This window comes from Bubalus bubalis, chromosome 16 (assembly GCF_019923935.1).
Source record: "Bubalus bubalis isolate 160015118507 breed Murrah chromosome 16, NDDB_SH_1, whole genome shotgun sequence".
In the NCBI taxonomy this organism is placed as follows: Eukaryota; Metazoa; Chordata; class Mammalia; order Artiodactyla; family Bovidae; genus Bubalus; species Bubalus bubalis.
Window position 1 is genome coordinate 9,533,242 of NC_059172.1, and position 27,849 is coordinate 9,561,090.

Below are 27,849 nucleotides of genomic sequence, written 5' to 3' on the forward strand. Positions count from 1 at the left end.
CCCTCCTCCAGAGTTGGTTGACCAGCACACTGCTGACTCTCGCCCCGCATGCAGCTCCGTCACAGGGGCCTTGCCTGTACTCTTTCTCTGCCCTGAACACTCTTCTTCCTTCTTTGGTGCATTAGCTTGAGTCTTTTAGATCACTGCTTCCTCTGTGCTTAGTCGCTCAGTCATGTCCAACTCTTTGCAATCCCATGGACTGTAGCCCACCAGGCTCCTCTGTCCGTGGGGATTCTCCAGGCAAGAATACTGGAGTGGGTTGCCATGCCCTCCTCTAAGGGACCTTCCCAACTCAGGGATCGAACCCAGGTCTCCCACATTGCAGGCGGATTCTTTACTGTCTGAGCCACCAGGGAAGCCCACTGTCTCCTCTGGGAAGCCGTCATGGGTAGCTCAGAATAAGTCACATCTAGACCTGGAACCTTTCCTTCTTACCTTCTATCACAGCTGCCAGTTCACATGTGCTTGTGTGAGGGATGATTACTGTCTGTCTTCCCTGGGGGAATGTAAACTCCATGGTGAGAGGGACCATGCCAAAATTAGGTTTTTGCCCCCTAACTTTGCTCTTTCATGGGCTTCCCAGGCGGTCCTCGTGGTAAAGAATCTGCCTGCCAATGCAGGAGATGCAAGAGACACGGGTTTAATACCTGAGCTAGGAAGATCCCCTGAATCTTCAAGCTGGCTCGAAACCCAACATTTAAAAAGCTAACATCATGACATCTGGTCCCATCACTTCATGGCAAATAGAAGGGGAAAAAGCATGAACGGTGACTAGTTTTATTTCCTTGGGCTCCAAAATCACTGTGGACGGTGACTGTAGCCACGAAATTAAAAGACACTCGGTCTTTGGAAGGAAAGCAATGACAAACCTAGACAGCATGTTAAAAAGCAGAGACATCATTTTGTCGACAAAGGTCCATCTAGTCAAAGCTATGGTTTTTCCAGTAGTCATGTAAGGATGTGAGAGTTGGTCCATAAAGAAGGCTAAGTGCCAAAAAATTGAATACTTTTGAATTATGGTGCTGGTTAAGACTCTTGAGAGTTCTTTGGGCTGAAAGAAAATCAAACCAGTCAATCCTTAAGGAAATCAACTCTGAATATTCATTGGAAGGACTGATGCTAAAACTGAAGCTCCAATACTTTGACCACTTGATGCGAAGAGCCAATTTATTGGGGGAAAAAAACCCTGATGCTGGAAAAGATTGAAGGCAAAAGGTGAATGGGGTGGCAGAGAATGAGATGGTTAAATTGCATCACCAACTCAATGGACATGAGTTTGAGCAAACTCTGTGAGATAGTGAAGGTCAGGGAAGCCTGGCATGCTGCAGTTCATGGGGTCGCAAAGAGCTGGACACAGCTTAGCAACTAAACAGCGAAAATAGCTCCTTCACTGAGCACAGTGCCTGGCACGTGGTAGAAACTCAAAAACTTTCTCGAGAGACTGAAAGCTCTAGAGAAGAAGTCCTAAGCTCTGGCTCCTGGGTCAAGACTACTTTTGTTTATGCTTCTCCTCTGTACTTCCCAATCTCCTCGGTCATATTATGAGATGTCTTGTTATCAAGTTCTGACTGATCAACGGGGTGAAAGGTAGGTGCTGTTTTCATCCGTGGCCTCGGAAATGTCACCGATGGTCTTCAGTCCCCTCTCTTTCCTCTGTCTCCATGGCTGAAAGCAAAGGAGTCTCAAGACAGAAAAAGCCCAGATTCCTGATTAGAGATGAGCTGCCCACCCAGGTTCTCTGGCCTTCCTTGAACTATGATAGAAGCAAGATATACTTTTATTGAGTTAATCTCAGAGGTTTGAATTTACTTGTTACTGCAGCAAAACCTAAACTACCCTGATGGAAAACACCTTCCCAGGTCTGCCATTAACTCCTTCTACCCTGCAACCAGCCACAATCTCTCCAGCCTCCAGGCTTCCTCTTAGTAAAATGAAGGAATTCCACACAGTGATCTCTGAAATCCTTCTGATGCTAAAATTCAGTTGTTCTGTTTTTAAGTTTCCTCCCTCCTGCCCAGCACTATAGGCAGACATCATAAATGTTTGCTAAATAAGAGTACCTCCTATATTTGAAATCCTTCCCCCAAGTTAAAAGCATTTTAATATCTTAAAAATTCAAAGCAATTACTCAGAATACTTAACAAAATTCAACATCCAACAAGTAAAATATGCATCAAAATAACAATGGAATTTCATCAAGAGGCTGGGGAATCTTCAGAGATCTACTCCTCAGCCCTCCAGAAGTCCCCCCCCACCACCACCGCTTCCCAACCCGAACATCCTGCTCTGTCTGCCCTTGGCATTCTGGTGGCCCCAGCATTCCAATTATTTGCACACCTCGTCCTCAGACTGTCTTAGTGTTCCACTCTGTCAACTGCTTTTCTCAATAGTGATGATCTCATTTTTCAAAGGATCCCACCAATGCCTTTTCTTAGAGAGTTGTCATTAAAGGCTGCTGCCTGGGTATCAGTAACCAAGAAGCAAAAGTCACATCTTTGATGAGACGTAGCCAAGGTGACCCAGGGCCCTAATGACTTAACTGGGTTTCAAATCTCCAGAGGTCCAGCTGAGCTCTGCCATGGCTTCACTGCGTGTGAAAGAGGCAAAAGGCAGTCTATTCTTCTTGGACTGGAGTCCCTCTTCCTGTTAAAAATGAAGGTCACTGCGGCTGCTAACATCTCAGTAACCATAGTAACAAGGGACCACATGACAGATGTCTGATCCCCATCAGAAAATGTCTGGTAGTAAGTGTTCTTCATCCTTTTCCTCACCCCCACTCCAGATCTTGTTAGGTGGCACTGAGGGTCTCCCAGGCGAGCAGCTCAGGCATGGGAGATCCAGACTGACAGCATTAATTAAACCTCTTATTTCCCCAGGACATTTTGCATTGCCAGGCTCAAAAGCCAAGAAAGCCTCCCAGGGAAGCTCTTATGAGAGAGAATGCTAAGCCTATCACCCGGGAATAAAGCACTTCAGCTCCACAGATGGCAGCAAATGAATCTCTGTAGGAAAATATGCCTGGGCATACAGCAGGTACAAAATAAATACTTACAGAAGAGTCCATTTAATCAAATGGAGCTCATTTAGCAAACGGGATTCCTTTCAAGCCACTGGAAGTCCTACATGAGATGGTGAACCATTCACCCTTTCAACAGTTACTGAGGGCCTGCTGAACATACCCATGGGTGACAGTATGGAAGCTCTAAAGATATTCACTTGCTGACTGAATCCAATTGTCCCTAGGAGTGTCTGGGACTCCAGGGAAGGTTGGGAAGTCTGTAGAGGGCTGGGATGACATCAGAAAGGGCTCTGGATTCAACTGGAGTCTCTCGAGTTTATTACTGAAGAAACTGTGGAAGCTTTTATGTGTGTGAGTGACAAGATCAGCTCTGCATTTCAGAAACATCCCTTTTGATGCCCTGTAGAGAAATAAGTTGGTTGGATGGCATCACCGACTCAATGGACATGAGTTTGAGTGAACTCTGGGAGTTGGACAGGGTGGCCTGGTGTGCTGCAGTCCATGGGGTCAAAAAGAGTCAGACATGACTGAGTGACTGAACTGAACTGAGAGAAAGGATTAGAAGGAGACGATTGCTTTAACCAAAGAAATGATATTCTAGGACTGACAAACCCAGGCCTTAAGAGAACTGGCAATTTCTGCTTCTTTCCTCTTGGAAGCTGGCTGCGATGCTGTGAGAAGCTCCAGTCGCATAAGGAAGAACCCAAGTGCTCCATACACAGCCCAGTTGTGCCCTGAGCAATAGCCAGTACCAACCACTTGCCGTGAGGTATGCCATCGTGGATGTTCCAGCCCAGCTGACTGTTGTCCCAGGGGATACCATGTTGAGCAGGAAAACTGCCCAGCTGAGCCCAGTCAATGCACAAACCACCTGAGAAGTCACAAAAGAATTGTTCTAAGCCGCTGCATGCTGAGTTGCTTCAGTCATGTCCAACTCTTTGCGACCCCATGAACTGTAGCTCATGGGGCCAGAATCATGGGATTCTCCAAGCAAGAATAGTAGACTGGGTTCCTTCTCCAGGGGATCTTCCCAACTCAGAGATTGAACTTATGTCTCCCACGTCTCCTGCATTGCAGGCAGATTCTTTACCCACTGAGGCACCTGGGAAGCCCTCTGATATACTAAGTTACGGGTCTATTATGCAGAAGTGGATAACAAACACTGGGAGCTATCAGATGTTGGTCACGTCTGCATCTCGACAGAAAAGGTCTGGCTAGAATGATCATAGATTTGGGAGTCATCAGCCTCATGGGAAGTTTAGAGCCCTGTTTGGAACGAAATCACCACCAACACACAGCAAATGCTCGCTGAATTAAATGAAACATTCCACATAATGAAAATCACTGGAAAGCCCTGTTTGTGATCTGAGACAACCCTCCTCATGCCTAGAATTCTAATTTTCCCTCACTCTAAGCACACTAAATTTCTTTCTCTGGATCAAAGCATGGAATCCTAGCTGCTGCATTTGATACTCTTTATCTTTCTATGGTAAGTCCTTTCCTTTAGGGTGGCATGTGGACTTGAAACCTGCAAACTTGAGTTTGGATTTTTCAACCTGCCCTACATCCCCTCTGAGTCTAGGCTTCCTCATCTGTAAATGGAGATAAGAATACATGCCAATCTCATGGCTAAGGAAGTGCAGACAGATGTGAAAAGAATCACTGCAATCATCCTCTCCAGGACAAGAGAGGTATAGTCTCAACCCCAGACACAGCATCAATGCCCTGTCCCTGGTCGCCATTCCCTCTCCCTGGAAGTAAACACATGGCAAGTTTGGGAGATGGGAAATCTCCAGCTTTTTGTGTTTGAAAAAGCTCATGCAGGCCTCGATTTTCCAATGCCTCCTTGGCCAGAGGGTGAACAAAGCTTTTTTGTTCAGCCCTTAAGTCGTTTCAGACTCTGCAAACCCATGGACTGCAGCATACCAGGCTTCCCTGTCCTTCCCTATCTCCCAGACTTTGCTCAAATTCATGTCCATTGAGTTGATGATGCTATCTAACCGTGTCATCAGCTGCTGCCGCCTTCTCCTTTTGCCTTCAATCTTTCCCCGCAGCATCAGGGTCTTTTCCACAGAGAGGGCTCTCTGCACCAGTTAGTAGTCTGGTAAAACAACCCCCTATCCAGACAGAGCTGCAGGCCAAGGTTTGAGTCCTGGTTTGCCGGCTAACCTAACGCACAGTGTGACCTTGGCGAGCTCCTGTTCTTGAACCCAAGAGTCCTACCTAAAGCTAAAGCATGAAGGATGACTCGAGAGGAGAGGACGATGCGCTCAGGTTCCTTCCACCTGAGAGGATCCGCCTTGGGCCGGGGTGGGGGGTCGGGTCACGTGCTGGGCTGACGCGCTGCCGCACCAGCCAGCTCCGGGTCCAGCCTCCCGCTCTGACGTCCTCGGGCCGCCCTCCCTGCCCACCCCTCCGCCCCTCCGCCCCTCCGGCGGCGGCGGCTGGAGAGCGGCTGGCGCGCCTGGACCCCAGGCGTGGAGGCGCGCGGCGGCGGGACCGAGCCCGGTGCGGGGAAGCGGGGCACCATGGTGCTGTCGGTGCCGGTGATCGCGCTGGGCGCCACGCTGGGCACGGCCACCAGCATCCTCGCGCTGTGCGGGGTCACCTGCCTGTGCCGGCACATGCACCCCAAGAAGGGAGTGTTGCAGCGAGACCTGGAGCCCGACCCGGAGAAGGCGAAGCCCAGCGTGCTGCGGGCCGCCCAACAGGTGAGCGGCCGTGGGCCTCGGCCTCCCCGGGGCTTGGGTGGGGTGTCTCCCTGGCGGCTGCGGCGGGGGGAGTGGATGGGAAGGAATGGTTGGCGTTCTTCTTTGCGCAACAGAGCCCGGCTGGGAGTGGGGACAGCGGACGTGTTTGGACAGCGGATGTGTTCAGAGGCCCTGGGGCGGGGGCGGGGGGTCCCAAAGGCCTGGGGGGTGGGGTGGTGGCGGCTAGGGTACGGGAGGAAAGGGGCCAGCAAGCCTAAGGCGCAAGCATGGGAGTGAGTGGGAAAGGGGGCTTAGATAGAAATCGGAGCTGGGAGGCGAGTTGGAGGGGTGAGTAATAAGACAGGGACGCTGTGAGGGTTTGGGGCAGGGGGCTGCGAGGCTTAGGGGAGACGAAGAGGGGAATGACCGAGAAGGAGAAGCTCCAGGAACTGGGGAGAAGAGAAAGGGTGATAGAGAACAGAGTGGGCCCGTTGTGCCGCTGGCGCAGGGGAACTCACTGACCGAGCTGAGAAGGGAGAGAGGGGGTGGCAGCCGGGGGCTGCAGTGGGAGCGGGGGAGGGCCGGTTGGGCTGGGGGTGCTGGGGTCTGGAGAGACAGGTGAGTATGGAGGGCCTGAGCGACCCTCAACCCCCGCTAGCAGCCCTCAGCTCCAGCCAGCCTGAGGGAGTAGCTCTGAGCCCCCCTCCAACGCTCCACTCCCCACCGATGTGGCTGCAGATGTCTCTGGAGACGGGAGGGCTTTTATCTCCACATGAGCTCGTCCCCCAGGGCCTCTCTGGGCAGAAAATGGGTGGGGTCCCCATTGTACACTGCAGCCGAAGGGGGTCTGAGAAAGGTTTGGAAGGACTGCCCTACGTGGGCTGTGAAGTCCAGTACATATCCCCAAAGTGGCAGAGGCTAAGTCCTCTGCAGATCTGGGGGGGAGGGTCTGGCCAGAGAGACTGGAGGAAGGCAGGCCCCCCCTGGGGAAGAGGGAGGTGACTTAACGACTTCCCTGGGCCCGCTCGATTCCTTCCAGGGCTCAGAGTTTCAGGAGCGGCACTACAGAGCCGTGCCCCCGCCTTCCTTTTGCCAATCAATTATTCAAAAGCTCAGGCCCAGCTGCGGGGGCCCTGTCAGTCACTGTGAGAAGGGAAGGAAATGGCTGCTGTCCTTGAGGGACTTAGGATCCCAGCAAAGTGACATTGGTGCCGGCTGGGATCCGGGGCCAGCTGGGCCGGGGGGTGTGGGATCCAGGGCCGTCTGAAATGGGAGCAGCGGGCTCCCCACGGGGCCTGTGCAGGGGTCCACGGTTGGGGGCTGCTGGACAAGCTCTTCTCCAAACATGGAGGCCTCAACCTCCTCTCCCACTCGGCACACTTGAGGGACAGCCGTTCATTCTTCTGCCTTTCTCCGTGGCAGCTCTTCAGGCATTGTCTGCCCCCCACCCCCGCCCCTTCCCAGAAAGAATCACTGGGGCCGATGTTGGTGCAAGTGACCTCCGGGATCACTTCCAGCTCTTTGTCTTCTTGAGGACCAGTAGCCCAAGCAGCGGCCAATGATCTGTTAAAGACAAACCAGATCCTGCGTCTCCTGGGCTTAAAATCCTCCCCAGCTTCTCAATGAGCTTTTGAACAGACCACAGCACACTGTAGCCTGGCACTTGCCCGGGGCTGGGCTCTAAGTGCTTTACACATAATGCAATTAGCCACTCAATGACAGATGTAGGTTCAGAGAGGGTGGGTGAGTTTGCCCAGGGCCACACAGCCCGAGAAGTTTCCGAGCCTGATTCTAAGCTGGTCTGGTTCTGGAGTCTGTGCTGTGAGCCACTCCACCCCACGGTCTTGCCTGTCTGATGTGGCCTGTGTTTGCCTCTCCAGCCAAGCTCATGTGAGTGCCCCCCATCACGGGAGGTCTCAGCTCCCCTGGGTTTTTATCCTTCTTGAAGACGCCAACCCCTCCCATTTTCCTCTGACTTTTCACAGAGATGGCTCCTCCTCATCCTGTGGGTCTCCTTCTGTTTGCATTTCACCTCTTCAGGGGGAGGATTCTGCCCATGGCCACATGTAACAAAGCCCCCCTCCCCCATTATACCCTCCATACTATGCCTTCTTATTTCTGTTTGTAGCGTTTGTGACAGTTGGATGTGATTTTTCATATCTGCTTACTTACAATATTCATTCCCAGCACCTACTCAGTGTCCGAAACCTAGTAGGTGCCCAATGAGAAATTATTGACTAATATTAAGGCATCCCACGCCCAGCCGTTGGAGATTATTGTCTGAGTTATTTCTTCAAATGTAGATATATTTTGCAACCCAGAGCTGGCTCACAGGGTCACAATAAATGCTTGTTGATATGTGCGTGCTCAGTCACTCAGTCATGTCCGATTCTTTGTGACCCCCATGGACTGTAGCCTGGCAGGCTAATTCTGTCCATGGGATGGTTTAGGGAAGAATACTAGAGCGGGTTTCCATTTCTTTCTCCAGGGCATCTTCCCGACCCAGGGATCGAAACAGTGTCTCCTGCCTTGCAGGCAGATTCTTTGATGCTGAGCCACCTGGGAAGCCCCTGTTGATACGTGAGACCCATCCATTCACATCCCTCACTTGGTTCCCTCAGTGACAAGGATTTGGGCACCTGGATGTGAATCTGTAGGTGTGAACGTGATGCAGTTGAGATCTCACAATGTTGGTTTGGCTGCCATTGTGCTCAGACTGATTCAGCCGCTGACCCAGATAAAGTACACAGAGAAAAAAGACAGCATGTTGACATTTCAAAAAAAGTAAAGGGAGGTGGTGGTAGGGCAGATGGCAGCAGGGCGAGGGGCTTGGCACATGTCGACAAAGAGGAGAAGAGTCTGGTAAGGAAGCTTCTCAGAAGATGCTTCTTAAACAGAGAGGGCATTGGGGCTGGGGAAGAGGGTTCTGGATTCCTGTAACCAGGAGAACTGGGGTGTCTCTGTAAGTTGCTGGTTGTGGTTGCTGGAAAAAACTCCTTGGATTTCTTAGCTATGCCTGGGGAATCTAATTTCTGGCCATGAGTGGTCAGCTGAAGTTTATAGTGCTTTTGAAAAGAACTTGAAGTTTTCCTTGAGTGTTCTTCACCTGAGATCCACAGATCCCAACAGGGAGTCTGTAGCTAAAATGGAAGGGGTTCATGGTCTTGGAGAGAAAAAAACTCCATTTTCATGAGCCTCTACCTGAAACTTAGCATTTTCTGTAAATAGGAGCATAAACAACACGTCACAGGAATATGAACAATACCTGTGACTTGGTCCTCAAGGGAAATCACGGGTAGTTTCAGAGTACCTCACAGCTTTTCGATAGTGTTTATGCTCATCCCTAATTCTAAATTATGCACTTATTAAATCTCCCATGAGATCCTTTTATTTAATGAAAGAATAAAGAGGCACATGTGTAGCTATTTCCAAGATTGATTTTATTAGGTGGACTGTTGTAGTCCTGTGTCTTTTATTTGCTGCTTTTTCAGGCACTCAGAGGAGGTACCATAGGCTTCTCTAAACAACTGTAGAAACTCATCCAATGTCTCTGCCGAGTGGGAGGTGGCCAAGGTGCAAACTCTCACTGCTGTTCATGCCTCCAGCTGGCTTCAATTCATTCTTTTTCTTGCTTTTTCCGAAATGTACATCGTGGACCCTTTTCCTGCCTTCTTACACAATCCCTCACCCCCTCCGCCCCTTGTGTGCCGTCCTTTATGGAGGGGGAGAGGGATTCAGTCTCACTACACCATCCTTGTGACCTAGGATCACCTGGGACCTCGTTCTCTGTTATCAGCCCAGCTTTCAAAGCTTGGTTATTATGCAGTGATGGCCGAATGCTTGAGCCACGAGACAGCGGAGGGTCAGATGCGGGATGTGTGTGTGTGATCATTTAATTCACTGCTGCTGCTGAACCTATTAGTGACAGACAGCAAGACCCATTGGTTCCGTCCCCCAGAATTTCCTTTTCATGCTTGTCTGCACAGGCTGCCACTCACTGCATTTCTGGGTCCTTGCAGACGAAGCCCTCCTTTTGGTGAACCTACATGACTACTGAGCAAGCGGGGGAGCTGTCCTTCCCCACAGCTCAGTGCCCCTGATGCCTCAGCGTGACTTGGGTTCTGTTCTCAGAAGGCTTTAGTTTCAGTGTGTGATTTTTCTTCCCATCTGGCGCTTATCTTGTTGTCCCCTTATGTGAATCTTCTCAGATGCATCTCAGAGGTTCCCAGAGTAACCCTGCTGCTGTCCCCTTAAAGCTAACATGTGGTCAAAGGCAGTGGTCCCCACATCTCTTCTATCCACATCTCCCAGCTCCCACTGCTACTTACTACCAAACTCTAAAATCCTACCTTCTTTCCAGCAGAGTTAAAAAGCAAAGTGACTTTTGATGGAACACTGTGTTAGTTCATTCAGGTTATTATAACAAAATACCACAGAGTGGGTAGCTTATAAACAAAATTTTATTTCTCATGGAGCTAGAAGCTGGGAAGTCCAAGATCAAAGCTCTGGCCAACCCAGTATCTGGTGAAGACCTGCTTCCTAGACTTTTGGCTGTAACCTCACCTGGTTCCCCAGTAGCTCAGCTGGTAAAAAATCCACCTACAATGCAAGAGACCCTGGTTGTTTCGATTCCTGGGTCAGGAGGATCTGCTGGAGAAGGGGTAGTCTACCCACTCCAGTATTCTTGCGTTTCCCTGATGGCTCAGCTGGTAAAGAATCCATCTGCAATGCTTAAGACCTGGGTTCGATCCTTGGGTTGGGAAGATCCCCTGGAGAAGAGAACTGCTACCCACTCCAGAATTCTGACCTGGAGAACTCCATGGACCGTATAGTCCGTGGGGTCACAATGAGTCGAACACGTCTGAGCGACTTTCACTTTCACTTTTCATGGGGTAGAAGGGGCAGGAAGCTCTCTTCTGTCACTTTTATGGGGGCACTAATCTCTTTTATGAAGGCTTCACCCTCACAGCTGCTCACCCCAATGCCCCACCTCTTAATAGCATCACCTTTCAGGTTAGGTTTTAACATATGAATTTTTCGGGGGGCATAAACATTTTGACCAGAGCAAACACCTAATAGATTCGATGTTTTTAAGAAATAATTTAAATATGTGCTGTATTTTTATCAAGCAACATATGTATAGTAGTGTCTTTCCCTCTCTCTGAGATTAAGAAGTGTGTTTCATTTTCCTTGTACCTCTGACGATATCCAGTAGATAATAGGCACGTGATAGTCAATGTATATTTTGATTTAAATCATATCAGAACATCTGAAGAAGAGAGTAAAGGTACACAGGAGTGCACATGGTTAAGATTCCATTTCCACTCGATTTGAAATCAAGCCCATTTATGTCTGGGGTTTCCACTGGGGACAGGTAATGCCTGGGGCAGAGTGGGGAAGTTTCTGTTTATAGAGCTTTTGTTTATAATCTCTGCCTCTTGACATGGTACTGATCACACAGCTGTGTCCACTTTATGAAAGAAAGCATATACCGCTCTACATTTATGATTTGTGTACTTTTCTGAATGTAGTTATAATTCAGTAAAGTTCTTATCTGTCAAGTTGTGATGTAATGTTTATGAATATTGTTTTAGTATCAAGCCAGTGTTTTTTAATAGGAGGATTTGGGGGCTGTCATCAAGACACGCCCTCCTTTTTGTGGTCTGTTATTCACCATCCCCTGGCCCTGTCTGCTTTCTGCTGCTACTCCTGCAGCTGCCTCCTCCCTCAGACCAGGGCCTGGGGAACATCAGCACAGCCTGATTAATGCTCCTGCCTGTTTTCCTCTTCCTTAGACCACTGGAGCAACGTCTTCTCAGAGTACTTGTCTGAATGTAGACTTGGCAGAGAGGATGCATCAGAGCCCCAGTGCTACATTTCAGCAGCTAATAAATTCACTCGTTAAAGGTTAATGAACATATTCTAGGCACTGGGACATAGCGGCAAAAAGACAGGTGTATGCTCTTCCTTATAAGTGAGGAAGCAGACAATGAAGCCAGCAGTTGTCATTAACCATATTACAGGTGAGGTACAGGGGGCCATGGGAGACCCTTAGGATAGGCACCTCCAACTTTGCCCCAAAGTAGGGCTTGTCTCTAGTTCTTGTTGGCTGCCCTGACAAGGTCTCCCGGTACTTCAGTGATCACAGGAGGCCAACATAAATTGCTAACCCCACTCCTGGAACTGATTTGACCCTGGACTGCCGGAAGGCCTGACCTTGGATTCTCAATCCTTTTAAAGAATTGATTTCTTAGCTGATCTCCCAGCTGATAAACTCTCCTATTGTTAAAAACAAACAAAAAGTATATCCGTTTCCATAGAGTAATAGAGAATAGTGATAGTATAGCTAAGGTTTATTGAGTTCTTGTGTGCCAGGCACTATTCTAAGCTCTTTAATCATATTAATTTTATCCCCACAATAGCCCTGATATATGCATACTTATTGCATCCATTTTACACATGGAACTTACTCTGTAGCAACTTATTCCGTAGCAGAACTGGGAATCACATTTAGGAAGTCGGGCTCCAGAGTCCACATCTTTGACCACTAGGCTGGAGATTAGCAGGAAAAAAACAGTCAAAATTTTACTTGAGCCACTGCATTTCCCCAGGTATGGCCTAAAAGTGTCTACAATATATGGATCTTTGCAGGTCAGTTTAAAACCTTTCCCAAAGCTTTGGCTGGCTTCTGTGCCTCTTGCATCCTTCATGCTTCGAGCACTGGGTGCAGCCCCAGGCCCTCCAGAGAAATTTACACAGTAAACATGTTTGGGCTGGTTGCTTAGTAACAGGGAAGACAGTATGAATTTTGCATCAAGAAATCAGCATGGATTATTTCAGGGAGATGAGCATATGCCCACTGGAAGCGCTAGGCTCTTTGAAACATACTGCGGACCTTTGATCTGTATCCATTAGTCCTTCTCAGTGACAGGTCCCAGACCTGTCCCATCTTATTCCCTCTCTAGTTTCTCCTCTGGTTCAGCATGTAGGTAATTCAGGTTCATGGCTCCTCTCTTCATGTGATTGACGACTCACTAGCACCTTTTGTTCACTCCAGCAGAAAATGCTGCTACATCTTTTGACATTTTTAGATTTTCAGATACTGGCCCAGATTACTCTCTTGTGCCTGGAGTACAGGAATAAAAAGAGAGAGACCAACAGAGCACAATGGGAGAAACACCCGAACTAGAAATCAGACGGGCTTAAGCGGGAGGCAGAAGGAAGGGGAGAGAGCGGTAGGATGGGGAAGCTGCAGACCCAGAAGACAAAGAAAGGAGACAAGCTGAAAAGTGACCAACCACCCCAGAGTCAGAGGGAGAAAGCAGACTCTGTGTGGATGATCCCTGTGCGTGTTATCATCGTCACCTTCCTTATCCTTTCCCCCCAAACTTTAGTCCCTCAAGGGTCCCAATCTGCTTCACCTAGGTTCCTGGGGGTTCTAGAAACTCAGGTCCAGTTGAGGTGGCATTTACTACTTCTCAGCGACATTTCTTCACATTGGCATCACTGGGCCAATGTGATGCCAGGAGGAGGAGCCTTGATCGCTTACCATGTCTATTCACTGCACAAAAATAGACCTTCCCACCGAGGAGTTCCCCAAGTGCTAACTAAGAAAAGGGTGTTTTAATTGATTCATATTATAGAACATTCCTAGGAGAGTTTTACATGGTGTTTAAGGGCATTGCAGTGATTTACAGTGATATTTTGGGAACCTGACTGATGTTTGGGGTGGACTCAGAATGCATTTTAATGTTTTCCCATTTAAAACAGTGGAATGCCAGTGACTGCTCTCTGAAATTCACTGGCCCGGCAGGCTTGTTTCCATGAACAGATTAGAGTCAAAGAATGAGGGGTGGTTACATATAGGAATATGTGCACACGTGGATGTGAATGTGTATACATGCATATACAAATAAGAGGAAAGGGGAAAAGCGTCCCATGGAAAATCTGTGAAATTGAGTCTTAACCCATCTGGCGGAGACCCTAGGGTACTTTGATATATTTCATTGACTCCGCCCACCCTCCTCTCATTAATCCAAGACGTACTTTTCCTTCATAGAAAAACTGAGCAGGATGGCAGAGAGCAAGAGAAGTGAGGAGAAATCCTGAATGACTGCATGAGTCATTGGATGGACGGATAGATGAATGGGAAGAAGACTCCCGGGGCCACCGCCTCTGCTTGCAGCCAACATAAAAATCACAAGCACAGAAATAAATGCAGGAGAAGGTGCTGAGCTTGTGGAAGAATCTCTGTGCTCACCCCCAGTGACAAGGCAGGGAATCAAGACAAGCCTGGAGGGCATGGAGTCTTCCTGCCCTTCAAGCATCGGTTCACACAGCTGACATTGGAAACAGTTTAAAAAATCTCCTGTTGCAAAGACCAACGAGATAATATCCCGGGGGAGCACATTTTACTTGGAAAATCATTATAAACCACACAGTTTTGAACTTGCTGCTAAAAGTAGCCTGATGGAAGGGATGTGAGTTATGGAGGCAGGATAGTGAAGACTGCTTTTCAAACAGAATTAAGATTGATACTTACATGAGTTCCCTGGTGGTCTAGTGGATAGGATTAGATTATTTTACTGCTATGCCTGAATTCAGTCCCTGGTGGAGGAACTGAGATCCTTCCCATGAGGTGCGGCCAAAAAAAAAAAAAAAAGAAATAAAGAACGATGTTTTCAAGAGAACTGCATTTGAAGATGAGAAGGTTGGGGAAGAGTGGTTTGGTTGGGCAACTAGACTTATTAGGAAACAGTTGCAGAATGAAGCTGAGAATAACTTCAGTGAGCTCTAAACGCCTGTGTTTCATATCCGAACCCCCATCCTTTCTCACAGTGCACCCCCCAAGCACCTTAGGTTGTGTTTTTGTTTCCAGCACAGTCAATTCACAAAGAAAGGGTGAGGCTCCCAGAGAGACATACGGTGAAGGCAGCAATGGCACGAGAAGAGACGAAACTGTGTGGGAAAACATCAGCGTGGTCTCAGGGCTTTGGGGCATATTCCCTGCAGATGCATCATCTAATAAGTTGCCTACCTCTCGAGTAGGCTGAATCTGTTAAGTAGCAACATGACTATTGCTCTTCCTGTAACAGCCTCATTACCAAACTCAGAGAGACAAAGGATCAGAGGATGGAAAGGAGTGAAGAAGAGCGTAGGTATCTCGTTGGTAACCACTACTTGGTAGACTTGTGTGTATTTGGATATTCACCAGAATGAGTTTAAGTAAGAACAGTCTAGTCTTTGAGACCACGTAAGAGAGGAAATTGCCTCTTAGAACGAAAATGCTCACTTCTTGATCAAATCGCTGAGATGTAATAGGAAGCAAATTAGACTTACACTCTAAACCTGAATTTATTTTCTTTTTACAATTTCATTTATCTTACGGCTGCACTGAGTCTTCATTGCTGCACGTGGGCTTTCTCTAGTTGCGGCGAGCAGGGGTTACTCTCTTGTGGTACATGGGCTTCCCCTTGTGATGGCTTCCCCTATTGCAGGGCGCACTGCATGGGCTCTGGGCACACAGGCTCAGCAGCTGTGGAGCACAGGCTTTGCTGCTTTGTGGCATAGGGGATCTTCCCGGATCAAACCGGTGTCCCTGCATGCAAGGCAGACTCTTAAATGCTGGACCATCAGGAAAGCCCCTAAACCTGAATTCAACTTCCAGTGTTTTCCAGCTAAATGACCTTGGCCATTCTGAATCCTGCTTTCTTCACCAACAAACAGAGGTGATAGCAATAAGGTTCTCCACGGTAATATTAAACACTAAATGAGACAATACTTTTGAACACACCCAACACATTCAGTGCCTGGTCTCTCTATTCAGTATATTTTAGGTATCTCTGAAGCCTTTAAGGTATTTGTTTAGGTATATCTGAATCCTTTAGATATAACTGAATCCTAGGATATTCATTCATTCAAAAAATACTTCCTTACTCTGTAATAATGTAAATGGGAAAAGAATTTGAAAAAGAATAGATACACGAATGCGTATAACTGAATTGTTTTGCTGTATGCTTGAAACTAACACAACATTGCTAGTCAGCTGTTGTTTAGTCGCTAAGTCGTGTCTGACTCTTTTGTGACCCCATGGACTGTAGCCCGCCAGGTTCCCCTGTCCATGGGATTTCTCAGGCCAGAATACTGAAATGGGTTGTCGTTTCCTTCTCCAGGGAATCTTTACAACCCAGAGATCAAACGTGTGTCTCCTGCCTTGGCAGGTGGATTCTTTACCACAGAGCCGACAGGGAAGTCCTAATCAACTGTACTCCAGTATATCAATAAAAACCAAGCACAACAAGCAAAACAAACCAAAACCAAAGACTTCTTGATCACCTATTATATGCAAGACCCTGAATTAACACTGCTGCTGCTGCTAAGTCGCTTCAGTCGTGTCCGAACTAGGGACACCAAAGTGACCAGGCAGACAACACCCTTGACCATGTTCTCGGGGTAGAGAGCTTCATTACACGGTTGTACAAATGGATATAAATCTAATGGTATTAGGTGTGGTAAGGTAGGTAAGAGTTCTCTCAAGAAGTGATAACTCATTAGTGCTCTGATCTTAACATATTTGGAGACTTAGTAAAGAATTTTGAGCCTAAAATATATACCCTTTATACATACATACTCAATTCTTTGCAAAGCATATGTATGTTTATATGTTATATGTATGTGTTGCTCTACTGTTATATCATGTACATGATAAAACATACACAAAATGGACCTTTTAAAACAGTAATGTAAAAATAAATTATAAAATGAAATTCTGTTATTTTCTTCCCATACCCCAAATGAACTGTCTTGCACACCCCTGTGGCATAAAGTTAGTGTCATTTACTAAGTAAAGGTACTGGAGTTGAGGACTTGAAGTATTCTCGGCATAGGGTATGTGCAAAGGCCCTGTGGCAAAAGTAAATATCACTAAGGTGGGACTGAAAGAAGGCTAAAGTGGGTAGAGCTCCAAGGGTACAGGAGAGAATAATTGCAAGTGAGCAAGGCAGGTCCGGCCAGAGAGCACCACACAGGACCTCTGGGCCAACAGGAGTGTTGGGGTATTTTCCCAAGAGCAATGGAAGCTACTGAAAGGTCTTAAGTGAGATGTGACATAGTTGGATTTAAGGCGCAGCACCATCTTGGATGGGAGAAGACTAGAAGTGAGGAGACCAGGGAAACTCTGGAGAGAGGCCATGATGGCTTGGACCACTGTCATTGTGGCAATAGTTTGGAGAGGTGTTTAGGAGATAAATTGACTGGCTTTGCCTCTGAGTTGGCTGTAGGCTTCAGGGAGGGAGGAGTTGGAGTTGGGGATAAGAGCTAAGGGTTTCACTTAGGGTGGTGGTGCCACATGGTGAAACAAGGATGAGGCTGTGGAGTTTAAGTTGTGAGTTCACTTTTGTGCAGGGGGAGTGTGAGGAACCTTTGTGCTATCTCCATGACGTGGTTCTGCAGGTCTGGAGCTCACCCTCTGGGGGGGATGTATATTCGGGAGTAGAAAGCCCAGCCATGAGCATGGCTGAGACCACCTGGTTAGAAATCACAAAGAGAGGGGAAAAGGCTCTGGGAACAAGTCCTGAGAGATGCCAGTGTTTCATGAAACAAGGAGGGGTGGCCTGAGAGAGAGGAAGGAGAAAACCTGGAGAATGTGATATCAAAATACTAATAATGACAAGAGAAAAACTTTTGAAGAAGAAGGGAGTCACTGAAAAGTCAAGTAAGATAAGGCTGAAAAATCCCATAGAATGAAACAGTGAAGATCCTCAGTGACCTTGAAGATCAACAGTGACCTTCAGTGGGCTGATGGGGCCTCTGGGAAAGGGGTGTAGGGGGGTAGAAAGTGATGGAGGAGGACAGTACCAAGTACAGGCAGTTCTTCTGAGTTGCATGGCTGCCAAGGGGTAGAGAGGGCTAGGGCCTGGCTGAGCGAAAGACAGAGGTCAAAAAATTATGGAGCACTGTTGGAATCTGATGGGAAGGAGCCAGTTGAAAGAGAAGGATGAATGTTCAAGAGAGAGGGAGAGAAACAGACCGAAAATAGCTAGGGTAAGGCTCTCATGTGTGGGGAAGGCGGCACAAGGCTGGGATGGAAGGACTGATCCTGGAGGGAGGGAGAGAGGGGAACACCTCCCACAGTGTCACAAGACTCTGGACGGGCCACAGCATCAGTCCAGAGAAGAAGGGCATTTCCATGGGTCTCTTAACAGGACACTAAGCGTCCAACTCGTCCATCCTAAAGGAAATCAATCCTGAATATTCATTGGAAGGATTGATGCTGAAGCTGAAACTCTAATACTTTGGCCACCTGATGGGAAGAACTGACTCATTGGAAAAGACCCTTATGCTGGGGAGGATTGAAGGCAGGAGGAGAAGGGGACGATAGAGGATGAGATGGTTGGAGGGCATCACCGACTGGATAGACACGAGTTTGAGTAAGCTCCGAGAGTTGGTGATGGACAGGGAAGCCTGGTATGTTGCAGTCCGAGGGGTCACAAAGAGTCGGACACTACTGAGCGACTGAACTGAACTGAAGGGTCTTTAGTTCTCTTGGTTTCCTTTTTTCTCTATGAAGGCAGTCAGAGGAGATAGAGAAATTCCAAAATGTGAGCTTGAAGGAGTAGTTAAGGAAACAGTAAGATTTCTGGGAAGTACTGAGTTTAAGGTTGGTGACCATGACTTTATTATGGAACCATCTGCCCTGTCAAGTGACTCTTCTGTGGTGCCCAGCTACTGGATGCAGGCATCATCCAATGACTCACCTCGTGAGATCAGGGAAAGAATGAGGAGGTGAGGGAGATCTTTAGACTTTGAAAGGGTGCTGTTGACATCATGGCCTGGGTAACTGAATCAGGAAAGTTGCAAACTGCAGAAAGAGGAGAAAGAGTAGAGGCCTCCGAGATCTGAAGATTCCTTGGGTTTGGAAGAACAGCTGAGAAGGGCTGGTCCCGCAGCTGTCCATGGGCACCCTGAAGGCAATATGCCCACCAAGGTCAAAGGTTCCAGAACCATCCCTTCCTTCCTTCACAAGGCCTATAGGGGGCAGGGGCAGGGCACAGAATTCGAGTAAGTAATTGACGGACTTAAAGTTGTTTCAGCTAGCTCTCCACATCCACGGATCTGAAAGGCTGACTCTTCTATGGCATTTTATATGAGGGACTTGCTTATCTGTGGGTTTGGTGTCTGAAGGGTTCCTGGAACAAATCCAACAGAAATCCTAAGGGATGGCTATGTTCAGAATGCCAGATGGGTCAGCAGCTGGGTAAGTCAGCAGTCGCATCAGGTCCGTTCATTTCAGTCGCTCAGTCGTCCGACTCTTTGTGACCCCATGGGCTCCAGCATGTCAGGCTTCCCTGTCCATCACCAACTCCCAGAGCCTACTGTTGGCAAAGTCATGTCTCTGCTTTTTAATATGCTCTCTAGGTTGGCCATAGCTTTTCTTCCAAGGAGCAAGCATCTTTTAATTTCATGGTTGCAATCACCATCTGCAGTGATTTTGGAGCCCAGGAAAATAAAGTCTCTCACTGTTTCTTATTGTTTTCCCATCTATTTGCCATGAAGTGATGGGACTGAATGCCATGATATTAGTTTTTTGAATATTGAGTTTTAAGCCAGCTTTTCCACTCTCCTCTTTCACTTTCATCAAGAGATGAAAGGTTTTCTTTAGTTCCCCTTTGCTTTTGCCATAAGGATGGTGTCATCTGCATATCTGAGGTAGTTGATATTTCTCCCGGCAATCTTGATTCCAGCTTGTGCTTCATCCAGCCCAGAATTTCACATGATGTACTCTGCATGTAAGTTGAATAAGCAGGGTGACAATATACAGCCTTTCATACTCCTTTCCCAAATTTGAACCAGTCCATCGTTGCATGTCCGTTCTAGCAGTCAAGTGTCATACGGTGTTTCTGAAATTCTTTATTGTAGGAAAACAAGAGACTCTAAAAGAGGAGTGCCTTGAACCTGTAACCTCTGTAGCCCACAGGAGGATCAGGCAGGGGCCTGGATCCCCTGAGCTGGGAGCCTGGCTGTCCCAGTGGCTTAGAGTCTGGAAAGCAGAGTCAACACCACCGGTGTGCTTCCCTTACTCTGGGCTGTGGCCTGAGCTCTGGGCAATGTCAACTGCAGGGACCGCCCCAAGGAGGCACACCAGGGCCTCGGCTCCTCAGGAGCAGAGAAGGGGTGGCTCTGGCTGACACTACCGCTGGAAAGAAATGGGGTTCCTGCGACTCCCACGGGTGGCCTTGGGGGGACGCGCTAATTGCGGCAGCGCGTGAAGTGGTTAAGGCGTTAATAAATAGTGTGAATAACTAAGTTGTCCTTATAGTGATTCTTTTAAATGACTGAACTTCACATACAAGATGTATGGAGGGGATGAAGCACTCGGGCTTCGGGTCTCAGCTCCAATCTGCCCCTCACTTCCTGTGTGACGGTGGGTCGGTGACTTAACCTTTCTGTGCCTCAGTGTGGCCATCTGTTAACTGTCACTGACACTGGATTGGCACGAGGATTCACTCAGCTAATTCGGATAGGACAGTGCCCAGAACATTAGTGCTGGGCCGGAAAGCATCCAGAACCACTTTCCAGATCCTTCTCCCTGCACCCCCACCCCCAATCCCACCCAAACCTACCCCATTGTCTATTCCCTGTGCCCTCGTCCCAGGGGCCAGTTCTAGGCATGTGAACATTGCCCAGTTGCTCCTGGCCCCAGGATATTTCCAATGACTTGTTAGTTTCCTTAACCTTCCACACCTTTGTCAATATCTGCTTTATGAAATTCCCCTCAGTTACCTGCTTTGAATGTGCCATCTGCTCCTGCCACAACCCTGTGGATAAGGTGCTCAATCAACATTAGCTACTGTTACCTACCTTAAAAAATAATAAGAGAGGGGGAGTCAGCGAGTCAGGAAGAGTGTGTACAAATTGGCAAAGGTCAGGGCCCACATGTTGAGCCCTCTGTTTGCTCACAGCTTGATTGTTTAGAAACCACTTTCATTTTCTGATTTGATCTAGTATGATGCTTTACCACTGAGCCACCAGGGAAGCCCGTATAGAAAAAGAAAACAGTAGATGCTCATCTCTAGGGTTGTGTGAGGATCAAATACAGTAAAGTCTGTTGCGTTTTGCAGAGCATCTGGTGCAGAGGAAGTGGTGGAGAGGTGGCAGCTATATTGTCCTGTCCGGTTTTGTGATGTGACTGATGGAATCAATGCAGACACCACCTACAAGGTTCTCTGGGAGGGATCTTGCCACTGTATGGCAACCCGGTGGAATTATTATTTTAAAAATCAGTTTGAATTCTGTGTCCTCCAGAAGTATGGGGATAATGACAACACTCATTGTCCCTTCTCTTCTCATGGGGCTTTAAGCTTTGGTGGTACCCATGGCTCTCTGAACACACTGCAGACTTTCAAGCTGCTGCCTTGACCCAAAAAGCCCTTCTGCCACTTCTCCACTTGTCAGAATGCTGCCTTGGATTTGGGGCTGGGGGGTGCAGCAACCAAAAGTCAGAGTCTCTGAATCGTTGTGAAATCCTGTTTTCACTCCCCCAGCTCCACCCTGTAACTCTTCCCCCAGGTAATGTTTGATGGGCTCCTATGCATATTTAGCTGGTCTCCTTCCCTCAAATTTTAGCTCAGGAAGCCTTTCTTGATTTCAGATTCCTAGTAGACACAACCTCATCACCATCTGTCCCTGTCTTGAAAGGGATTGCTTTTTTGTGCTAACTGGTTTCTTGTTCCCACTCCACTGGAAATGCCAAAGCCACAAGAGAATGATTGGACAGTGTTATTCCTGAAGCTGATAAGTATCTGGAGTTTTAGTAAATGTCGAACGAATGAATGAATGACTGAAAGTAAAAAGTGAAAGTGTTGGTCACTCAGTCGTGTCTGATTCTTTTGCTACCGCACGGACTGTACCCCATCAGGCTCCTCTGTCCATGGAATTCTCCAGGCAAGAACTAGAGTAAGTAGCCATTCCCTTCTCCAGGGGATCTTCCCGACCCAAGGATTGAACCCAGGTCTCCTGCATTGCAGGCAGACTTTTTACCACCTGAGCTATCAAGGAGGCCCTGGTGAATCACTAGCAGCAGAGAAAGGGTTTTCTGTTATTCCCAGTTGTGGTTCATTCCTGCTGGTTTGGGCGAGGTGCGTTTACCTGGCTGATAGATAAGCCTAGCTGGCAAGTCTACCCCACAATAAACCCCCTAGTGTGTTGCCTTAGATCCAGCTATGGGGCAGGGAGTGTGCTAAGTCAATCACAGACTGGCCTTTTTAGAATTTAAAATAATCACGGAAGGGAAAGAGACCAGCAGGGGGTGAGTCCCAAGGGAAGGGGATTTAAGAAGGCACAGATCTATAATAAACAGAAGAAGAGGTGTTGGAAGGGATAACAAAAGATGTGTGGTGGCTGGGTTACCATGGAAACACTGCAAGGCGCCTGGACTAGAAGACAAGCTGCTTCTTCAAAGAGAATTTCAAATTTGCAGGTTGAAATAAACCCTTCCGCCAGGATCTGACCCTGTGGCATCACCCATAAGTAGCCAAGAACTGGAGATCCTGGTACGAGCAGCTCCCCAGGAGCTAGAGATCTACCAGACAAATAACTGTTTGTTGGAAGCCGAGAGGACTTGACTGAGAGGGAGGTCATGCCTGTGAGCAGCTCACCTTATCTCTCGACCTTGCCTGGAATTCTCGGACCTCCCCCAAACCAGAGGGTTCCCATGTGAGCTTCAGGGACCACCTGCATCATAGTCACCTTAGGGGGATTCTTAGATGCACAGATTCTTTAGGATCTACCTAGGACTTCTGAGACAGAGTGGGGAAGGAACCTGGGCATCTGAATTTTACATTCCCCCAGGTGCCATTTCTATGGGTTGAAGTGTGGAACAGTGCTCAACCCTCTGCCTCTGACTAAAGGCACGCAGGGGTGGAGGAAAGGGTGGTGCGGCCGGGCAGTGGTCCAGGCATCAGTCTAAGGGGCACAAAAGTGCGGGTGAACAAACGGTGATTCCAAATGTGACGAGGTGGTAAAGGGCTGGAGGCACAGCAGAACAGTTAAACAGAGAGCTCTGGTGGGGGGCCAGCCTGGGTTTGAATCTCACCTTTACTGCTTACCAGGTGGCTGTGTGTCCTTCTATGTAAAATGGGATTGGTCATAACAGCGCTTCCTGATAGGGTTATTATGAGGATTTGTTGAGTTCATATCTGAATGGTACAGGGCACAGGTGGGCAGAACCACAAGATGGAAGGGGCTTGGAGGACTCTGAGTTTGTAGAAGAGTGAACAGATTCTTGAAGACTAGAGAAACCAGTTTTCATTGTGTTCATCCACTGAGGTGAGGTTGGGTGTTGTTTGTTACAAAGCAGTTGGTCTTCCCTGACTAATACAAGGTCATGAACAAGTGGCCCAAGAAGGTACAATGAGTTGTAGGTGTGTGTAAGGATGCTTTACAGAGGGAATGGGCAAAATGGATCAAACCTGGGTTGGTTAAGAGCTTCTACAGCTGTACCCCAAATTCTCCCTAGGGGAGTTATCTCTATGGTTGGAAGGAAAACTTGGATAGAGGGCCATTCACACAGACTGCGCTTCTACGAGTTGTTCCTTTCCTGGAGACGAAATGACTTAATCTCCGCAGTTAGCTTTCAGCTTGATTTATTGCATGTTGTCCAACATAGAGAGAGAGAAAGAGTCCTGCTTCTCCTCTAGGGCCTGTGCGTGTGTGTGTGTGTGTCTTGAGGAGCAGAGGGAATGTGGTACTAGCCAGTGTTATGGAAAATATTCCACATCACAAAATAAACAAGAAAATTTTTTCTGTCCTTTCTTGCAGTAATTCAAAATATTTTAATACTGAGACGTTTATAGGGAGCCAAATACAAAAAGTCACACGAACTTTAAGACAGAACAAGAGATTTCAATAAAGAGATCCAATTGTTCTAGACTTCCCATTCCCTGGAGCATGTGTTACCTTTGTCTGCCTTTGGTGCTGCTTTGGAAGTGAAGTTTGAGCAACACTGATCCAGACACCAGAAAGCCTAATTCAGCAGGTGGGCTAGAGGTGTGTGTGTGTGTGTGTCTGTGTGTGTATCTCTATCTAAATTTTATTGCGATGCAGTCATCATACAGTGAAATGCAAGCATCTGAAGTCGCTAGTTTATGATGATCAGTGTTGACAAATATATATCCTCTAGGCTGTAACCCACACTTCTGCCGTGCCTCTTACCACTCAATTCTCCCTAGAAGCAATCAGAACCACTGTTCTAAGGTCTGTCATCATTGATTAGTTTCACCTGTTCTAGAGGTTAATTTCCATCAGTGTTTCTCAACCTTGGCACTGTTTACTTTGCGGTGAGATAATTCTGTGTTGTGGGGAGCTGTCCTGGGGAATGTAGGATGATAGCTAGCAGCTTTCTGGCCTCTTAACTGGTAACAACCTCCACCCCCAGTTGTGACAAACAAAAAATATCTCCAAACATTGCAGATGTTCCCTGAGTTGCGCGAACCACGGATATAAATGAATCACATAGTATAGATGAACGTGTATTATGACTTCTTTGTTCATCATGTTTTTGTGATATTTCCCTGTTGTTGAGTGTATTGACAATTCATTTCTTTACTTTTGAGGAATATTCCATTGTAAGAACATGCCATAAGGCATCTAGCCATTGTCCTGTTGATGGCCACTAGCCTGATTTCTGTTTTTGGTTAGTATGATTCAAGTTGCTATCAGTATTCATGAGTGAGTCTTTTTGTCAACAAATATTTTTACCTTCCTTGGGTCAGAGGGTACATGTATGTTTAAGTTTTAAGAAACTACTAGTTGTTGTTCATAGTAGCCAAGACGTGGAAGCATCCTGAATGTACAGGGACAGATGGATTGATAAAAAAGATGTGGTACTACTCCTCCATAAAAAGAATGAAATAATGCCATTTGCAGCAACATGGATGGACCTAGAGATGATCATACTAAGTGAAGTAAGTCAGAAAGAGAAAGACAAATACTATATGATATCACTTATATGCAAAATCTAAAATATGATAGAAATGAAAAGCAGAAACAGATTCACAGACATAGAAAACAAATTTATGGTTATCAAAGGGGAAAGGGGTTGGGGGAGGGGTGAATTGAGAGTTTGGGGTTAGCAGATAAAAGCTAGTGTATATAAAACACGCAGGGCAGCAAAAGGGACACAGATGTAAAGAACAGACTTTTGGACTCTGTGGAGGAAGGTGAGGGTGGGATGATTTGAGAGAATTGCACTGAAACATGCATATTACCAGATGTAAAATAGATGACCAGTGCAAGCTCGATGCATGAAGCAGGGCGACCAAAGCCAGTGCTCTGGGACAACCCAGAGGGGTAGGGTTGGGGAGGGAGGTGGGAGGGAGTTTCGGGATGGGGGGGACACATGTATACCTGATTCATGTTGATGTATGGCAAAAACCATCACAATATTGTAAAGTAGTTATCCTCCAATTAAATTAATTAGTTAAATATAAGCAAGGTTCTCCTCATAGTATAGGAAACTAACACAATCTTATAAACCAACTATACTTCAATTAAAAAAAACCAACTTTGAACAACTAGTAAAATCGGATTTTTTGTAACCTAGTGTCAGAAGGCACTTGCAACCCACTCCAGTACTCTTGCCTGGAAAATCCCATGGATGGAAGAGCCTGGCAGGGTGCAGTCCATGGGGTTGCTAAGAGTTGGACACGACTGAGCGACTTCACTTTCACTTTTCACTTTCATGCATTGGAGAAGGAAATGGCAACCCACTCCAGTGTTCTTGCCTGGAGAATCCCAGGGACGGGGGAGCCTGGTGGGCTGCCGTCTATGGGGTCGCACAGAGTTGGACACGACTGACGCGACTTAGCAGCAGCAGCAAGCAGCAGTGTCAGAAGAGATATTCCATCCTGTTTGCAGATTTTATTCATCAGAAGCAATTCACAAGGTTCATCCAATAATCAGGGGTGGAGAATGACACAAAGGTGAGGCCCCTGGCAGGTGAGGGTCCCTGGGGGCCACTGTAGTGCTCGCTCCAGCAGCCTGGTGTGAGAAGCTTCATGTAGGCCAGAGCTAGACCAGAGCTTCTCAGGCCATCTGGGGAGGGACCTGTTTTGTTTTTACACCTGCTTATTTCATCACAAGGGCTTCCTTGATGGCTCAGATGGTAAAGCGTCTGCCTGCAATGCCAGAGATCTGGGTTAGATCGTTGGGTCAGGAAGATCCCTGGAAAAGGGAATAGCTACCCACTCCAGTGTCCTTGCCTGGAGAATTCCATGGACAGAGGAGCCTGGTGAGCTACAGTCCATGGGGTTGCAAAGAGTCGGATACGACTGAGCAACTGACACACACATATCTCATCACAGATGAAGTTAAAAAATGTTGATGGACTGGTCCCAATGCATGAATCCACGTTGCAGAGATGCCAGAGTCAAATAAGTATCTCCAGTGTTTCCAAGGACTTGCCATGCCCGCTTGTGTGCTAAGACCTCAACACCCGGATGTCTTTTCTACTCCTCAATACAGCCTCGGAGACAGATGCTATTGCTAACACCCTCTTCTTACAGATAAGAAACCAGGGGCACAGAGAGGTTAAACAGATCCAAGATCAACCAAGCCATCTTGTTCTAGAGCATCAACTCTGATGACAAGGCTATATTTCAAACGCTTTTACACATGTTAGTATACATAATTACCAGTTGTAGAGCCCAGAATGACAGAAATTGTCAGGTCCCTGGCCTCTGACCCAGCTCCCCCCTGAGGGGGGCTTTGCTGTGCTAAGCTGCAGACCACAGCCACAGTGGCCCATGTTTAACCTCATCTGAGTACTCTATGTTCAACTCTCTCCTCTCTGCCATCTCTTTTAAAAGTTCAAATATAAAGGGTGAAGCCATCTGCTTCCATTTCCATCTGGGTCTGTTTCCCCCACCAGTAACTTCCTGAGTGCTGTGATGCTTTAAGATAGATGTCCCAGCGCAAAAACCCGAATTAATAAAACAGTCTTTAGGTGAAAAAATTAATCATGTCACAAAAGGGGTCACCTAACATCTCTAGTAAGGTTAAATGTTTGTTTACAGATCATTAACTTCATAATTAATTTCCTTTTTTTTTTTTTCCAACATGAGCCCCATAGGAAAGGACAGCATCTGTCTTGTTCGCTTCTATGTTCCTGCCACTTAGCAGAGGACCTGGCCTGTCATAGGGGATCAATAAATATTTGTTCATTAAATGAAGGTTCGCCCCTCCTCTCCCTGCCATCTGTCTTAGCCTGGATGACGGGAAAGCTGAGCCTGCTGAGCCTCTGTTAATTAGCAAGTGCCGTCCAGGGATGTAGGAGGGAGGTGGGGAGGGGCACGCACACAGGGAGTGTTACAGAGCCGGCCACCAGCCAGTTCCAAGGGCGACTGCTGGATCTCCAGGTGTCACCTTCCGAAAGGCCGCTGGACACCTGTGGGAGGAGTAGCGAGGAGGAAGGGGGGAGCTCTCGGTGGTTGAGTTCCCCCATGGAGCTTTAATCCTTGACACATCGGGGTTGCCTCTGGGTGCACCCACTGTGTCCCTGGGTGTCTCAGACCTCAGAAGCCACGAGAAGCCCCAAGGCAGGTGGCAAGAGGGGTGTGGCATGGACGTGACATGAGGCACTTTGGGGCTATGCCCACATGGAGCTGGTCAGTGACCATGAAGATCTGGCCATGTGGGAATGAGTAAGCGGCCCACAGCTCCAGAGACAGGTGAGGAGGGAGAAGCCAAGGAGACACATCACAAGGGGCTGATGCTCCAATGGGGGTGTCTCTCCCATCTCTGTACCTGCTGTGCTGAGCACAGCTGGGCATTCCCTAGTTGAACGCCTGCCTCCACTGGAAACCTTCCTGATTCACCCTGCCTCCCTATTTCCAATCCCTCTTCTCTGGGCCAAGGGATGCTTAGAAAGAGGAACCCACTTTGAAAGACTGCCCCGCCAATATCCACAGCATAAGGCTTGAGCTCAGGTCCTTCCTTGGTGTCTGCTCCCCGGACCACCTCTTTCCTCCCAAGCATTCTTGCCCTCCACCTCTAATCCTTTTCCAGGCTCCCTCCCTCAGCGCCCAAACCTCTTTTCTGCTTCCTGGGCATTGATGTTTAAGCTATTTAAGTGGAAACAGATGC

The 27,849-nt window shown here is 47.6% G+C and overlaps 1 protein-coding gene across 1 annotated transcript in view; it reads left to right on the forward strand.

The window, feature by feature from the left end:
- The first annotated feature begins 5,408 nt into the window (after positions 1-5,408).
- Positions 5,409-27,849, forward strand: part of SYT13 (synaptotagmin 13) — a 41,793-nt gene continuing 19,352 nt past the window's right edge. Inside the window, exon 1 of the mRNA XM_006046354.4 lies at positions 5,409-5,730. Coding sequence (XP_006046416.3) covers positions 5,548-5,730 — 183 coding nt within the window. The 5' untranslated portion in view covers positions 5,409-5,547. The remainder of the gene's footprint in view (positions 5,731-27,849) is intronic.